This window comes from Labrus mixtus, chromosome 8, assembly GCF_963584025.1.
Source record: "Labrus mixtus chromosome 8, fLabMix1.1, whole genome shotgun sequence".
NCBI lineage: Eukaryota > Metazoa > Chordata > Actinopteri > Labriformes > Labridae > Labrus > Labrus mixtus.
The window spans coordinates 20,129,709-20,145,676 of record NC_083619.1 but is presented as its reverse complement, the minus strand read 5'-3'; the positions used below and the strand labels follow the sequence as shown (position 1 = coordinate 20,145,676).

At 38.5% G+C, this 15,968-nt stretch overlaps 3 protein-coding genes across 4 annotated transcripts; all 3 read right to left on the bottom strand.

Moving 5' to 3' along the window:
• Positions 1–17: 17 nt before the first annotated feature.
• Positions 18–6,742, bottom strand: ftr67 (finTRIM family, member 67). The gene is made up of 7 exons (XM_061045004.1): positions 6,053–6,742; positions 4,953–5,048; positions 2,844–3,077; positions 2,577–2,736; positions 2,390–2,491; positions 1,574–1,672; positions 18–533 (listed from the first exon to the last, which is right to left on the bottom strand). The coding sequence occupies exons 1-7, from the start codon at positions 6,638–6,640 to the stop codon at positions 466–468; spliced, it is 1,347 nt and encodes a 448-aa protein (XP_060900987.1). The 5' UTR covers positions 6,641–6,742; the 3' UTR covers positions 18–465.
• A 1,708-nt stretch (positions 6,743–8,450) lies between these two features.
• Positions 8,451–11,703, bottom strand: LOC132979301 (protein THEM6-like). Its single transcript, XM_061044992.1, has 3 exons — positions 11,599–11,703; positions 10,078–10,582; positions 8,451–9,757 (listed from the first exon to the last, which is right to left on the bottom strand). The coding sequence occupies exons 2-3, from the start codon at positions 10,576–10,578 to the stop codon at positions 9,650–9,652; spliced, it is 609 nt and encodes a 202-aa protein (XP_060900975.1). The 5' UTR covers positions 10,579–10,582; positions 11,599–11,703; the 3' UTR covers positions 8,451–9,649.
• A 659-nt stretch (positions 11,704–12,362) lies between these two features.
• On the bottom strand, positions 12,363–15,143 carry LOC132979321 (protein THEM6-like). Of its 2 annotated transcripts, none has more exons than XM_061045033.1 (3): positions 15,007–15,143; positions 12,847–13,354; positions 12,363–12,753 (listed from the first exon to the last, which is right to left on the bottom strand). In XM_061045033.1, exons 2-3 carry the CDS (start codon positions 13,348–13,350, stop codon positions 12,646–12,648), a joined length of 612 nt encoding a protein of 203 aa, XP_060901016.1. In that variant the 5' UTR covers positions 13,351–13,354; positions 15,007–15,143; the 3' UTR covers positions 12,363–12,645. The 2 variants fall into 2 exon arrangements, with proteins under 2 accessions (XP_060901016.1, XP_060901017.1); XM_061045034.1 differs by having other exon boundaries at positions 12,847–13,350; positions 15,007–15,141.
• Between the last annotated feature and the right edge of the window lie 825 nt (positions 15,144–15,968).

Genomic DNA, 15,968 nt, shown 5'->3' with positions numbered 1-15,968 from the left:
AAACTCCACGACTGAGAAACATTTGATTTCTTTTTTTATGTCTGCATTTCACAAATCACAATATATTAGCACACATCTGTTCAGCAAATTGTTCTGTAGGTTTGGTTAAAAATTAAATGACAAGACTTTTAAAAAATAACTAAAACAATACGAAACTTCAAGGCAAGGTCCTTCGAAATATTGGAATAAGATGTGTAGAGTCCTGCTTTGAGCTGCTTAATACTTTAAGTTGATGTACTGTTAATGGGATCTGCAGTGGCTCTTACAAATGCCTCATCACTTGTCCATCTGCACCATTGTGCAAGCAAAGAGGATAGCTGAAAACAAAGCATTTTAATTAATAGCAAAAGGTGAATTAAAAAATTAACTACTCCTTAGTGTTCAGTTCTCTGAGAGGAAAAGCTGCAGACAGCACGGCGCTATAAAGACATTCAGCTTGTGTTGATGTTGATGTCCACTAAATGTCTATTTCCTCCTGGGGTGAGCACGTCTCTGCATGTGTCTCTGTCTGGCTCCTGTAGAGAACTTTGAGCCTGAGGAACAGAACAAAGGAATTATTACAGCCCTGAGGCAGCAATAAAAGGTCAAAGATCATTCATGTGCAGATTATTTTTTACTCGTATGAAGACAAAACTGGTTTGGTAGATACAAAAATACCATGTAATGGAAGACACAGAAAGTGCTTCATATAGTAACAATGTTGCTTCATGTTCATGATAGAGCAGGGTCTTTGGCTTTTTCTTGCCTAGTGTGAGTGCGCCCTAACTTAAAGGCAGAAAAGGACTCTGCAGATCAAATGGAGCTTGATAACTCATTCCATCATCAGGGGACTTCAGAGTAGTAGAGTCTCTTTGTGGTTCAATCAGAGCCAGAAAGAGAAATGATTTGATGTTGTGAAGTAGCAAGGGATTATGGGGGTTGTTGTCTTCGTTTTTTAAACAACCATCATTTATCTGATGGGACTCAGGCAGACATCATATTTATAAATTGGGGTATTTACTTCATTCACTGGGAATATATATTCAATTTAATAACATTTTGTCCACTCCTTCAGACTAGCTGTTTGCTGATATAAACAGTTGACTGAATTCCTTCTTTGCTTTCTTGCACATAACTCAGGTGATTCCCTCGTTTCTTTGGAGGACAGGCGTTAAGAAAAAAATGGAATAATTCTTTGGCTTTGAATATTGTGGGAAACAACTGGGAAGCTGTGACTTCACAACTCAAATAAATCTTTAAAACAAGTCCAGTTATTTTTAATGCAGAAATGTAACACTTTGTTTCTGTAATAATATGTAACATGTTTGTTTGTTTGTTGTGGGTTTGTAGTGCTTTGACCACAGTCCTAAAGGGATGCTGTTCCTTTTAGACACCACCAGATGTCACTGTGTTTGTAATGTCTTTAGCCCAATGAAATCTTCCCATCACTGTAATCTCAAACAACAGATCAATACTAGAACCATTTAAGTAGTTGCAATGTTGTGGGTTTCTCTAAAATATCAGTTAGTATGTTACCACAGATACCTGCAGACGGTTTCCTGCAGACATACATTTATTTAGTAAATTCATTTACCAAACGGTGAGAAGTTGAAGGTGGGCGCAGAGGGTCCTGGGTTGAGTAAAGGGTTGAAAAGGTTGACGGGACTTTGGTCTAAGCCAGTTGGAGGGATCACTGGAAACACAAAGACAACAAACACAGTTACTGCAGAGTCTCTGCGCTCCAGAAACTGCAGCACTGTCACATCTCCACTTGTGCACAATCAGCAGGCTTCACTAAAAACAAACAAGTTGACACAGGTGTTTGTGCTGCGTGGGAACGTGGACTGATGGGAGTCAAAAGCAATCAAACGAATAATGTGTCAGACTTTCTACAATGTCACATAATAGACAATAAAAATAGAATAAACTTCAATGTTAACCAGCACACATGAAGAGGCCTGCACATTTTTAAAAAGAGTGTATTAAGTAGTGAAAACAGGTTTGTCCATATCATAGATGAATCCTTAAACACAGCCTGGACACAGGGGGCCAGCAGAAAATGGATAGATAAATAAAGAGACATGGATTCAATGATTAAAATGACAAGTTAAAGGTATTTCATAACAGGTCAGATTTCTTGGACAAATGTACCACAGATCTTCCCTTCAGGCTTAGCGATAAACACGTTCAACATTTTATGACTTATTCTGAAGCTGAACATCTAAAATAAAATGTCAATCTAAACAGTATACTTAAATGTCCTGTTTGATTAAACAGATATCAATTATTTCTATTATTCTTTTATTTACTTAAACAGTAACAAAGACTGTATTCAAATCTTTCATTTTGTGAGTGTCTCATCCACTTGTTTTTATCAAAGTTGAGAACAAACAGGTTTTTATAAACTCACCTTCTGTTGCTTCCATTTGTACGGCTAATGCACCATCAGCGGGCTGTGTTGTGTCGAGCTGCACAGCAGGACTCTGAGGACCTACTATTACTACATCTCTCACTACAAAAGACACAAACACAGAATCACATGAACCAGAGTTGACAGTATAGCCAGAATAAAACATGATATTAATGTTTGTACGTACCTCTCTCGTAGATGCTCACAAATCCTCCCTGGCAGACCTCCTGCAGTAGCCCTTTAAAGTCCGACACAGCTGTCATGACCGGGCCGAAGGTGAGGCCGGGGTCAACGCTGACTGAAGGAAGAGCTGACAGCATAGGTGGAGCAAGGAGAGACTGACAACTCTGGAGGGGAAAACACAGAGTGACCAAGAGTTTTAAATGTTTACGGTGACACTTCCCTCGAGGGGGAACAAAAAAAAAAAAAAAAATCAATCTGAGGGGGTTATTACCTGGAGGAAATGGATTTGGTCATCACTGTGGGAAAGTTTGTCCAGCTCTGCCTTGTTCTTCTTCAGCTCAGCAATCTCCTTCTGGATCTTCTCCAGCAGCTGCTCAGCTTGACTGACAGCCGTCTTCTCCTGGGCTTTGATCAGCTCTCTCACCTCGAACCGCTTCAGCTCAATCGAGCGGATCAGTTCGGTGAAGACGGCATCGCTCTCCTCTGATGCTGCCCGGGCGGAACGCTGTAGGGAGACACAAAGAGGCAAATAGCGGGGGACCGTATGGGTGATTAAATGGTTTATTATGAACTATGATGTACAGTGAAATAAGAGAGACCCTAGTAAGTCTCTAAAGACTCTTTGGCTGGACTAGATCTAGGAGACAGATCACATTACTCCTGTATCGGCTTCTCTGCACTGGCTCCCTATAAAATAGATTTTAAAATCCTTCTTCTCACTTACAAAGCTCTAGATGGCCAGGCACCTTCTTATCTTAAAGAGCTAATAGCACCGTACTACCCTTTGAGAACATTACGCTCCCAGAGTGCAGGCCTGCTCGTGGTACCTACAGTCTCTAAATGCACTATGGGAGGTAGAGCCTTCAGTTATCAGACCCCTCTCCTCTGGAATCATCTACTAGTCAGGGTCCGGGAGGCAGACACCCTCTATACTTTGAAGAGTAGGCTTAAAACTTGGGGCTGGCTCAGGTATGGACCGCCTCCTAGTTATGCTGCTATAGGCTTAGCCAGGTCCCCCAGCAGTCTAAGGGTGCGTTCAAATTGTCCCTCCTATCTCCTTTCACTATCCACTTTACCTTAACCCCGGAAGAATTTAAGTGGCCATGATAAGAGCCGTTTGAATTCTCTAAAAGTTAAGGAAAGGTGGGTCAATGCTTCCTTTATAACCTCCTTTAGCATAGGATACACTGGACCGTCCTTTTTCGAAAGGAGATGAGACATGACGCCCCACAATTCCTCGCGTCCGCAACATTTAAAGCGACTCGCGCATCCGACCGTTCACGGAACATTAACGATGACAGAAAAGGGACGGAGATCATGAAAGTTACCGCTGCAATAATATGCCTTGAACAACTTTCAATCTTTAACCCGTAGGCGAACTATGAACGTTATGCTGATGTTGTAAAACGATCAAAGTGAGTTTTAACTTTTATTGCAGCCTATGCTCAGTTTGCATTCGTTATTTATCCACTTTGAGTGTTTTGTCAGCCGTAAGCAATATCATAAATAACGTTAAACTTTCCTTCAGTCACAGATGCTGAAAGCCTTGCCTTGATTAAGGTTCTTGAGATATTATGCAAAGCCATATAATCAGATTATAATCACCATAAAACACATCACCCTGTCTTTCAGGTGAAAAGGGATCAGAGACATTTTTGAGCCACATGATGTTTTATTCAACATATTTCATTCAATTCAGAATATTTTGTGCATTTCTTCAGTTGTACATTCTTGTCTTGCATAAATGTAACAATTAATTTCATACTTATTTTGATGTTGATTTCTGAGTGGACAGGAAGCTGATGGTTTCACTATTTCAATCCCAACCTTGTGGTGATTAGGATTATTTCGCCGGCAAGAAGTCACAGGGGAAAGTTTTTTAAATGCGTTTTTAGTAGTCCATTTTCAGAACATTGTAGTTTCACCACGGCGGACCCACGTCATTAACCTCCGCCGGCCCGTCACATTTAATGACGTCGCCTAGCTCGGATTGTCGGAGCAACGAGATCGCCTTTCCCTAAATCCTTTATGAATTCTCCTAACATCTTTTCTTAACCTCATGACGTTTTCCCGGGGTTAAGGTAAAGTGGATGGTGAAAGGAGATAGGAGGGACAATTCGAACGCACCCTAAGGCCTACATGTAAGTTGCACTTACAGGGTGGCCCCTGCGCTTCCTTGTCTGTTAGGTTTCATGTTGGATCTTTGTGAATAATATAACAAACAGTAAGGTCTTTTGCCTGCTCTTTTCTAAAGTGTGTTGGGATAACACTTGTTATGAATTGGCACTATACAAATAAAGACTGACTGATTGAGTGATTGACTCAAGGTATAGATCTGTTGTATTTATGTATCACACCGTAGTGGGTGTGTTGTACTTACAATGAGGGAGAATATGGCTTGTCTCAGGTCCTGTGCCTCCTTTTCCCTTTGATGAATTTTCAGCTGAGAGTTCTGCTTCATGTCATCAAGCTGTTTCTGAGGGATCACATCATAAGAAGGTCAATTAAAGTCACTTACATCACATCATAGGGATCTGAGAATCTGACAGAAACTAAATGGTATTTCTAGTAGCCAGTGAACTCACACACCTTGAACTAAGCCTTATTTCAGAATGTGCAGTAATGAAAATGTTTGCGGGCTCTGTGTATATACCTTCATATATGACTTCATGCTACTAATAATGACTGGCACTCCTTTACATCTTTATTTACTGATCTAGTTTTAAGGTCAAACAGTCTTGTGAGTGTTGCTCTCACTGTGTCTGCACTATGTTTATATCTTCCATAGAGACTAGAGAACAAGACTTTGTGTTATGCTTGACTTGTGTAGTAACCAGATATTCCATTTATAAAAATGTAAATACCTAAACTTGAGTATTGTTCAAGACCAAAGTTCCAAAATGATACCAGTTTGGTAAAAAAAAAAAAAAACATATACATTATAGTGTAATAACAATGATCGCTGATCTTTTGCCAGCTTTAATTCAGTTTTGGGTAGCATCAGGCTGTTCTTGTGACATTATAATTTACCTGACATCAAGCTATCGGTCTGGTGAATTGACCAGCACAGTCATGATACCCCTTACTATTGTTTAGGCAGTACTGGAGGCAACAGAACAACTTTAAGAAAGCCAAATTTACCAGAGTTAAAGGGACACATTGTCAGTACTTTGCTTTACCAACCACAAGTCAAAACTGACTTAATTAAACCAAGGAGTCGTGTAATCTGTCCCCTTAATACAAAATGCATTTTGTAAGCACTTCATGGGATCATTTTTAAATCATGTGTTTTCCATAGAACTGTGTGAAACAAAAAAGACTTTGTCTCTGAAATGTAGAAGAAGAAGGAGGATAGAGTTAGAGCATGAAAAGAGTCAAGAAGTACCACAGTTTAGTATCTAGTGTTGAGTAAAAACTGATAGCTGTGTGGTGCCTTTGATCAGCAGCCTGGTTTTGAAGGTATCAGGTGATTTGATTTACCTGTCTCTGTTGTATCTCAGTCTCAGCCAGCACTGTGTCGTGTCCTCTGTGCTCGTCCGTCAGACACAGGTAACAGATGCACTGTTTGTCTGTGCGACAGTAAACCTCTAGTAGTTTGTCGTGTCGGGCACAAATGGTCTCCTGGAGTCTTTTGGAGGCCGACACCAGCTTGTGTTTCTTGAAAGCAGCAGACTCGTAGTGGGGCTGGAGGTGGACGTCGCAGTAGGAGGCCAGACACACCAGACAGGACTTGACAGCTTTGTTTTTCCTCCCGGTGCACACGTCGCACTCCACGTCGTCCGCCTCGGCAAAGCTTTGGTTGACGGCCTCTTGCAGTCCAGTCTTTTTGAACTTATCCACCACGTCGGCCAGCATAGTGTTTCTGGCGAGCAGCGGCCTCGGGTTAAAGTTCTGCCTGCACTGTGGGCAGACGAAGATCCCCAAGTAGTCATCCTGGTCCCAGTAGTTCCGAATACAGCCCGAGCAGTAACTGTGTCCGCATGGGATGGTCACTGGGTCCTTCAGCACGTCCAGACATATCGAGCAGTTGAACTGGTCCTTGTCCAGAACCAGTCCGGCATGAGCCATGGTCGAAACAGGTCAAAAGGGACAAAGAAAACGACCGAAAACACAGGAATGCTATTGACAGACAGCTGCTGTTTTGTTTACGGGAAGTAAAGTGTAGGGGCGTGGTCAGTGACGCGTCACCGGAAACGCTGGCAGGGGGTTTAATTTTTAAAACACTACATTTCAGAATAAAGTATCTAAAGATAGATAATCTCCTGAATTACAAAGAAAATAAAAAATGTAGGCCTTATATTTTGTCTATTAATAGTGGAAATGTCCTTTGTGTATAAACATAATTACAGTGGAGAATTAATAAATATGAGCTGTTTGTCAAAGCACTTTGTAAACCTGTGTTTTTAAAAGGTGCTATATAAATAAAGTTATTATTATTATTATTATGAGTGAATATTCCACTTAAAGATTCAAAATAACATCACTGCACATAGGTACACCGGTCATTTAAACAGTAATACTCCTGTCAGCCATGGTTGTAGATTTAATGATCTCCATACCAAAGTAGCTGATCAATGTACTGCTAATCAGACTCTTTGTTAGATACATTTTATAAAACGATCATATTCTAATCACTAATACTCTAAGTGTGCACACTGTTTTTTGTAGCTGTCAGATACATTTCCTCAGTAAGATAGTAAAGTAGAACTTAGAAAGCAAGGTAAAAGTAACTTTAACTTGTTTTTAAATGTATAACTTGTTTTTAAATGTATAACTTGTTTTTAAATGTATCAACAATCTGGCCCCTGGACCTCTCTCCAGATATGTTCGAAAACAGGACGGAAACAGGGTAACGAGAAGCACTGTGAATGGAGACTGTAGCGTACAACATCGTAGATCTACGTTTGGTCAATCAGCCTTCTCCATCAAAGGCTGTAAACTCTGGAACACATTACCACCTGAAATAAAATGAATGTCCGACTTAAAATCTTTTACAAAACAGGTGAAATGCTGGCTCAAAGCAAGCCAGAGCTGTACCCACTTTTAATTAATATCTTCAAACTTCATTTTAAACTGGTTTATAACATTTGTATTGTTGTACATGTATTTTAATGTATCCTCATATCGTGTTATGGGGTTTTATGTAGCTGAATGTTGTACATTTTAATCTGTTTGTTTACATAAAGGCCCAACTGGGGACACGAGTTGGAAATTAGCAATAGCTATATACTCTTTATGCAGCACATCAGTTTCATGCTTTGTATTGAAATTATGTTAAATTGCATTGTCCCTATTAAATAAATAAATTCAAAAAGTACAAACCGTAAGATAATGCAAAGTCCCCAATTAAAGAAAAGGGGGACAAGTCTACACACTTTACCCAATTCCACAACAGTTTGACCAAATGACAAAGACCTTTTGGTTCAAACCTTGAAGGCCATCATTCAACTTTTTGTAGCATGAGTGTGGCTTATTAGTGTGCAGGCCTTTTATTGCTGCTGTTGTTTAACTGCACCTATGTGAGTAATGTATATCCACGCTCCTTTCAAACCTCTAATTTCAACAATTAATTATATATATGTACAGGATATGGCATAGCAAGCACAACTGAGTTCCAGTTTGAAGAACATTGAGAAACAAAGAAAATGTCACACTAATAAAGTATTAGTTTGTTTTTTGATCTCTTCCAGCGGTTTGTTGAGAGTAAACATGTCTCAGTTTGTAGAGGGATGTTAACATACTTAACTAAAAAATAAATATCCTGCAGCATCAGTGAGCTATGGATACAAATATTGGTCATCAGGCCTACAAACTACAGTTCATTAGTAGCTGAGGTTAACACTTAAAAACAAGCACTTAAAAAAAAACCATTAATGAGTCACAGTTTTAAATACATTTTTAATTTAAAATGCTTTAAAATAATTAACAGACACAATAAATATTATTTGGTACATTAACCCTTTTCAATAAAACATAAATAAGTTAAGTGTAAAATAAAAGGACAGCAGCTGTCAGTAAACAAAAATAACTGAACAGGATGTTTTTAGAAGTGCCATTCAAAACATAAATAACAGGCAAGACATACCGGTACATGTTTTAGGAATTGATTTCTTTCCATCTTCATTCAGAACAATACATTACTTTGGTCACAAACGAATGCTTTTGAAGCATTAAAGGGAAGCTTCTAGATCTAAAAAGGCTCTCTCAATAAATAATTCCAGCATAAGCGCTTATTGTGCGTTGAAGGTCCAAAATAGTAGCCAGCAAACCTCTTATGATCATTTTCCTGTCATGTCAGGAATCGAGGACTTTCTCTACTATTTACACCCAATTCCAATCAAGAAGCCTCCCCTTTAAATGCATCTATCATAAAGTCAGTAAAAGAACAATACTGAACTGATAAATAATCCCTTCAATTCAAATATTCCCTTTTCGATTGTTGACAGGAATTCATTATGTGTACTTAGTTGGGCTGCTTTTCTGCGGAATGCGATTGGTAGATTAAAACAAAAGTCAGTACATGTCCATGGTTTTCATTCAGGTATTGCGCCGCGCCTACTTTTTTCCATAGAAAGTTATAATTCTTTGAAATTGGAATCTACGGCTAATGAAGGTAAACAGGCACAAAAATATACCTCTGTTTTAAAACATGCATTGATGTCAGTGGGAGGTTAAGTTCTGCTCTACATGCTAGTCTAAAGTTAGAAGATTTCGCTAAATGAGAATGAAAGCCGGTCTATTCACGGTCAACTGCCAAATAAGCTTCACGGACAAAACTACAGTATCGCTCGCTTGTTTCAGTGAAAACAACTTTCAAAATGATCCCAGTGCATTCATATGGAGCGTTTTAAAACATGGAATAAATTCAAGTTCAAGTTTTTTTTATATTCAGATGTCCTAAGTTCAGTATTTCTGTTCACGTCATACAAAAATACACAGCAGGTAAAACTGAGATAAATGGAATCTGGTAAGTCAACTAAACACTCTCTACGATGTTTTAACTGTTTGTGTGGGTGTATGTATTTCATATGTGTACGTGCAATTCAAAAGATATGGGTCTACACTCATGGTGCGGCTTCACTTGTTCTTCTCTTCCAGTCCGCTCTCAGCTCTCAGAGCCTGGCTGCTGGCTGAGATGTAGTTGATCCAGTGTTTCAGGTCCTCAGGAAGCTTAGGGCACTCGATCTGCACACAAACACAAATTCAGAATAAGGTATTAGTAGAATAAAGCCAATACAATACAATATGATACAATTCTTTAAAGTAAAGGGTAGAAAAGGACTATGAGACAGCTTAACAAAAGGAAGTATTGGATGCTTTTCTAGATCTCATGCAATAAAATATTTAGATTTTAGACTTTGCGTTGTAACTGACATAACTAAAGACTTAAGTTTAGTTTGATTGATATTTTCTCACTACTTCATAAAATAATCAAGGTAAAACGTAATTTAAATCAATTTTGCTTACTATGGTTAATACATGCTTTTTGTCTTATTCTTACTCACCTTCCTTTTGCAGATATACTCGATGATGATCTCTGGGCTGGAGCGAACCACATTCTGCCTGCAGAGCATAACCGCAGAGACAAAACCATCTCTCTTGGACACAAAGCGCTGCTCCAAATAAAAGGCTTTCTCGTCCCATCCCAGTATTTTGGTCCGGATCTCAAAAGCCTCTCGGAAAGCCAGGGAGCGCCGGTATCGTATAGTGGAGGCCCCAACCACCATTTTGGCCCCCAGTTTGCGTGAGGCCATGAACAGCCCGTTGCGCATGTAATGGTGGAAGCGTGCAAAGTCACACTCCCTAAGATATCGGGAGTTGTTCATGTGGCCCATATAGTCCAAATCATGTGGGAGGACCATTCCTTCAATGCTTTGCTCAGCTAGAATGTCCCATATTCTGGGTTGGAACCATGCCTCTACAAAGACATGGACACCACGAAGGAAGTACCACACATCCAGACTGCAGAAGAGCAGGAGGAGGGCACCCAGGACCAGCAGCAGCATCTCTCTGAAACAACAGTCCCAGTGTAAGTGATAAAAAGCCATCCTCATCCAATTCAAAGTCAAAGTCAACTTTATTAATTTCAAAATATGCCAGACATACAGTGGAATCGAAATTGCGTTTGTCTCCGTCCCACGGTGCAATACAACCAAAATACCAATAAGGTAAAATAAGATCAAATAAAATAAGGTAAAATAGATAAAATAAGGTAAAATAAGATAAAAGAAAATAAGATAAAATAGATAAAATAAAATAAGGTAAAATAAGATAAAATAAAATAAGGTAAAATAGATAAAATGAAATAAGGTAAAATAAAATAAGATAAAATAGATAAAATAAAATAAGATAAAATAAAATAAGATAAAATAGATAAAATAAAATAAGGTAGAATAAGATAAAATAAAATAAGATAAAATAAAATAAGGTAAAATAAGATAAAATAGAATAAGGTAAAATAAAATATAAAATAAGGTAAAATAGGATAAATAATATTTACAGTAATAAATAATAATAAATAATTTAGGTGTAAATAAAATACTACACAATACAAACAGCAATATCATGTGACTTTAAGAGCAGAATCGGTGACATCCTACACCTAAGTCATTTTAAACACATGGTTGTACAGAGTTTTCTAAATTAATCTCCACACAGTATAAAATAAAATGCTACTTTGACCTCTTCAATGTCAGTGTAGGTTTATAGAAAAACAAGAGGACAGTGTTTATTCGCTCGCTGTCATTGTATTTAATTTACACATACGGAAGTTTATCATTTATTTCAACCTTGAGTTAATCAGGAAGCGAAACGCTGCAGCATTCAAATGAACGCGGCGCAACTGCTGTGACAGCCAAAATCTGTTAGCTTAGCTGCTAGCCGCCAGCAGCTGGTGGCCTTGGCAGAATTGAAACCATTGTCTTTAAAGGCGAAGTCGTTACTGTAAGTTTTCGCATATTCTAAAATGTAATTAAGATCATAAATACTGTAGCGTTATTCATTATGTATATGCCTGTAAAACTTACTGTGCGTCCAGAAGATAGCGCTACCATGAGATGCGCTATAACTTGAAGAAACCGGTAGAATGAATGAGTGTGACTTCCGGGTGTGTGACGACATCAGAATCTTCTCTTTCTTCTTCTATGAGGTTTAACGGCGGCGGGCGCTCCTGTGTTTTCTGCTAGCGCCACGTGGTGGACTCGGTTCAGTCCTACAGTCACTCGAGTCCTCTTTTCTCACAGTGAATACTTTATTTGAAAATTCAATGGAAATGTCTTCGCATGATCACAGCGCTGCAACCAAGCTTCTCCACGATCCCTCATATCGATTTACTAATAGTTTCAAAAATGTAATTTCTCACAGCTGAAGATAAATTATTGTCTTCATGGGCCATGAATTCTTAGTCAACAACTGATGTATAATTGATGTATGAAAGTTTTTTGTTTATAAACATATTCTTGAAAAGCCAGCCTCGTGTAAAAGTTTTAATGTAGTTAATGAAAAAACTTCAGTACTCAGATAAAACAATGTTACAAATATATATATTTTTTTAGGGAAAAAGCTGTACAGACAATGGATGGTTGGAAGTTCTTTAACAGAATTAATGTTTTATTGACCCAGTTGCTTTGTTGTTGTATTAAAGACTAATATTCATTTTCTGGATGTGTTCATGTGTTTTTCTGTTTTCTTTGGACGATTGTGTTTGATGCAAAACAATTCCACTTTTTAGCCAGTCAATAAAAAGTCCCTTTAAACGTTTGGTGAGGGAATAAAAGTGCACCAATACGACTTCAAAACGGATGTGTTTTATTGCTTTCATAGCACAAGAGGATGCACCTTACACATTCATATTACTTTCCTAAAGGAGGAAGTTATCTTCAAAATCTTGTTCCAGTGTTGACACAGGTGAGTGTTATGTTGTGTCTCGTTATCAGAGGTATAGGCACGAGTGTGTTCAAGTCGAGTAATCAAGAACAGAAGACAAATGTCTCTTTCAGAGCGCTTTTCAATCCTAAACTGGTAAGTTAGCCGATTTACAAAAAGCCAGTCTCAACAGTTGCCCATGCAACACCTCATTTGTCCTTCTCCTCCAGCCCGCTCTCTGCCCTGAGAGCCTGGCTGCTGGCGGAGATGAAGTTCACCCAGTGTTGAAGATCCTCTGGAAACTCAGGACACTCCACCTGTTAGGACCACAGAATAAACGTATCATCCTAAAGCACTTTGTAATTTACACTTTGCGGTAAAACCTGTATGAATTTAAGCACATTTCTTACCTTTCGCTTACAGAGGTGCTGCATGATCTTGTCCGGGCTGCTGCGTATGATACTCTGCTTACAGTACATGACCGCACACACCAACCCGTCTTTTGTCGACACAAATCTCTGCTCCAGGAAAAAGGCTTTGTCATCCCAAGTGACGATGCGGCTCCGCAGCTCGTAGCCCTCCCCTATATACAGAGCTCTGCGGTAACGAATGGTGGTGGCCCCAACGACCATTGAAGCTCGCAGTGCTCGCAGGGCCTTGAACACACCGTTACGTGTGTAGAGAGAGAAGCGAGCAAAGTCACACTCCCGGAGGTAGCGGGCATTGTTCATGTGACACATGTCGATGTCATGTGTAGTGACCCGGCCTGTGAGGGTCTGCTCTGCTGTGATGTCCCGGATTGGAGGCTGGAACCAGGCCCGCAGAATCACAGCGGCTGCCCGCAAAAAGTACCACACATCCAGACAGCAGAAGAGAGCCAGCAAGGCGGCGAGCACCCACAGCACCCACCACATCTCCCTATAGAGCAAATGTACAATACAGAAGCACAGGAAGGGGTTACTATTATGTGCAGAACAAAAAGACACTTTTATTTGACTTATGTAACAAAATTAGGGAATAGACTTAAGTTCATGAATGTCAATAAATAACTTGTTTCATAATAAACAAAGTCTACTTTTCCTGGAAAGTCTCATAGAATGAGGGACAATAATTATTCAAAAATGTGTGTTAAATAATAAAATATGCAGGAAAAAAATACAGTTTCCAAAGTTGCATTTTTAAAAACATTCAGATGTGTTTAGAATCAAAACTGAATTCAACTAAGTCTCAAAAATAAACATAATTACAGTTCATTTTTAAATAGTTGTAAGGCCAATGACTGCAGCTTTATCTTTCAACAAATGTAGAACATTAAATCATAGCATTCAACCACCAAAACCTGCACGATCTGTAATTCAACAGGTTTAATCCTAGCACTGTTTCTCTCACATATAATAATATGTTGACCTGAAACTTAGAGGTTAATCTTCCATTATCTCTTAAAGATAAAGACAGCAGACCTATTGTGATTCAATGTAAGAATTGTAAAAAGGGTTTTGGTGTTACAACTCTCAGGATACCTGTGCACTGATTTACGAAACATGAGGGCGTAAACAGGCTCTGCAGGAAATGCAGGTTACCTCTCAAAAAAACTACATGTCGCAAGTTGAATAGTGTGCAGCTAGTAGTGCAGCAGAGGTGAAGTGAAAGAAGCATTCAGATCCTTTCCTCAACTAAAAACATTAAAGGCCTACTGTTAAAACATTGTGTTTAAAGATCTAAATAGAAAAATAATTTTCCTGTATTGTGGACTGATGAGGAGCTAAGTTTGTGCAACCTTTTCTGTGACTACAACCTGATTTATCTGCTGCTTAATAGACGGATTGTTTAGTCTGTAAAAAAGGAAAATCTGAAAATGATAACACATCTTGACTTGACTACCTACACAACCTGAAGATACTAACACGATTCCACAAGTTTGTCCAACCAATCGTAACATGACGTGAGTGAATGTACTTTAGAAATTCCTCAAATTGCTGTCAAACGAGTTGCCAAATAAGCATGTCAAGCAACCAATATATTAATCAGCTTTAGTGTTTTAGAAGCAAATCAAATATTTTGTAACCAGAAAGTAGTAGCATCGAATAATCAAAGAAAATAAGAAAAGAAAGAAATCCCCTAAACTCCGTGCAGAAGACGTAAAAAGTGTCAAAAAGACCATATTCAAGTAGAGCAGTAAATTGCACTTGCATTACTTCAGTGAATTACATTTTCAAGCTGATTTAAAGCAAGTTGAATGATGAGAAAATGTAAAACTATAAAAATCCCAATGCTTTTAAACTGTTACCAAAGCCATGCAAAACGCTGGAATTGTTTAAAAAGACTATTTATTTTTTTGTTATTTCATACACTTAAATGAAAGGCAATGAGACACACTGTGATATGAAATGTAAGCTAACGTAACCATCACCTGTGGTAACTCTGCAGTAAAAAATACCTGTTGAAGTAACTGTTGGTGACGTATACTGTGCTCGCGGGTTTGAGTTTAACTTCACGTGCAGCGGTGAAAATATGAAAAGGTTAAAAACATATCACTTTGAAATTACCGGGTAAAATTCACAAACACTCACCTGCCGTCTAAATCCTCGAGTTTCCTCTTGAATTTACCCAAACCTCACTCGACCAGGCACTGGACCCATTTACTACCTGCGAGTAGAGCACGCGTAATTAATATCTATATAACACTTCCGGACGAAGCCTTCAGAATAAAAGCACAAGTGAGTATGCTTTTGGTCGATACATTACTGACACGCAAGTTGTCAACTGTCAAATGAAAACAAAGCGTAATATATTGCAAATTCATACTTTAGAGTTACATTAAGGCATATAATGCGTTCAAATTATTATTCCTTTCAAGAATGTTGTGACAAGATTCATTCACTTCCTCTTTTTTTTGTGAGCACCGGGTCATTATATGGAAAGTCAAGAGGATCAAAACTAATCACAATTTACCTGTCGTTTATTGGTCACCTGTGGCTGGGGGCGCCATCATAGACTATAAAGATTAGGGCTAGGGTAAATTAGACATAGGGTTAGACTGTAAATATTATTTACTGTATTTACTATAAATATTATTTACAGTCTATGGGCACCACTTGTAATTCTTTTAAGTCACTAAACTCAAATAATATAGTCTATGGAAAGCCAAGGTTTGCATTTATTAAGCGCCATCAAAGGTGTATTGAGCTCCAACAAAATAAAATAAAAATGTTTTAAATGTAAAAAGTTGGTAGTGCTTTGATATAGCCGTTGTGTTGTGTAATGCACACAGCCTTTTAAATATAGCAGGGTTTTATAAACACACTGCTGTGAACACTGAACTCCATGTTTATTGTGGAAGGTTTTATTTCACAAGGTTTTGAGGAAAGGATAGTTTGTGCTGGAAACATATCGGTCAATCGAGGCCAAAACAGTGCACAGGAGGACAGCCAAACATGCCCCGAGGTTTAAACATGTGACATATTTTATTAAACATTCTTATTAATGGGTTTCTCCACCAATAAATCACAAGTGTTAACACCTCCTCAGAAAT

Coding starts and splice junctions, on each gene's coding strand:
- ftr67 (XM_061045004.1), bottom strand. CDS start 6,640: ATGGCTCATGCCGGACTGGTTCTGGACAAGGACCAGTTCAACTGCTCG. Junction 5,049..6,052: donor CTGAGATACAACAGAGACAG/GTAAATCAAATC, acceptor GTGATCCCTCAG/AAACAGCTTGATGACATGAA. Junction 2,737..2,843: donor ACCAAATCCATTTCCTCCAG/GTAATAACCCCC, acceptor TTTCCCCTCCAG/AGTTGTCAGTCTCTCCTTGC.
- LOC132979301 (XM_061044992.1), bottom strand. CDS start 10,578: ATGCTGCTGCTGGTCCTGGGTGCCCTCCTCCTGCTCTTCTGCAGTCTG. Junction 9,758..10,077: donor AGTATATCTGCAAAAGGAAG/GTGAGTAAGAAT, acceptor GTTTGTGTGCAG/ATCGAGTGCCCTAAGCTTCC.
- LOC132979321 (XM_061045033.1), bottom strand. CDS start 13,350: ATGTGGTGGGTGCTGTGGGTGCTCGCCGCCTTGCTGGCTCTCTTCTGC. Junction 12,754..12,846: donor AGCACCTCTGTAAGCGAAAG/GTAAGAAATGTG, acceptor TGGTCCTAACAG/GTGGAGTGTCCTGAGTTTCC.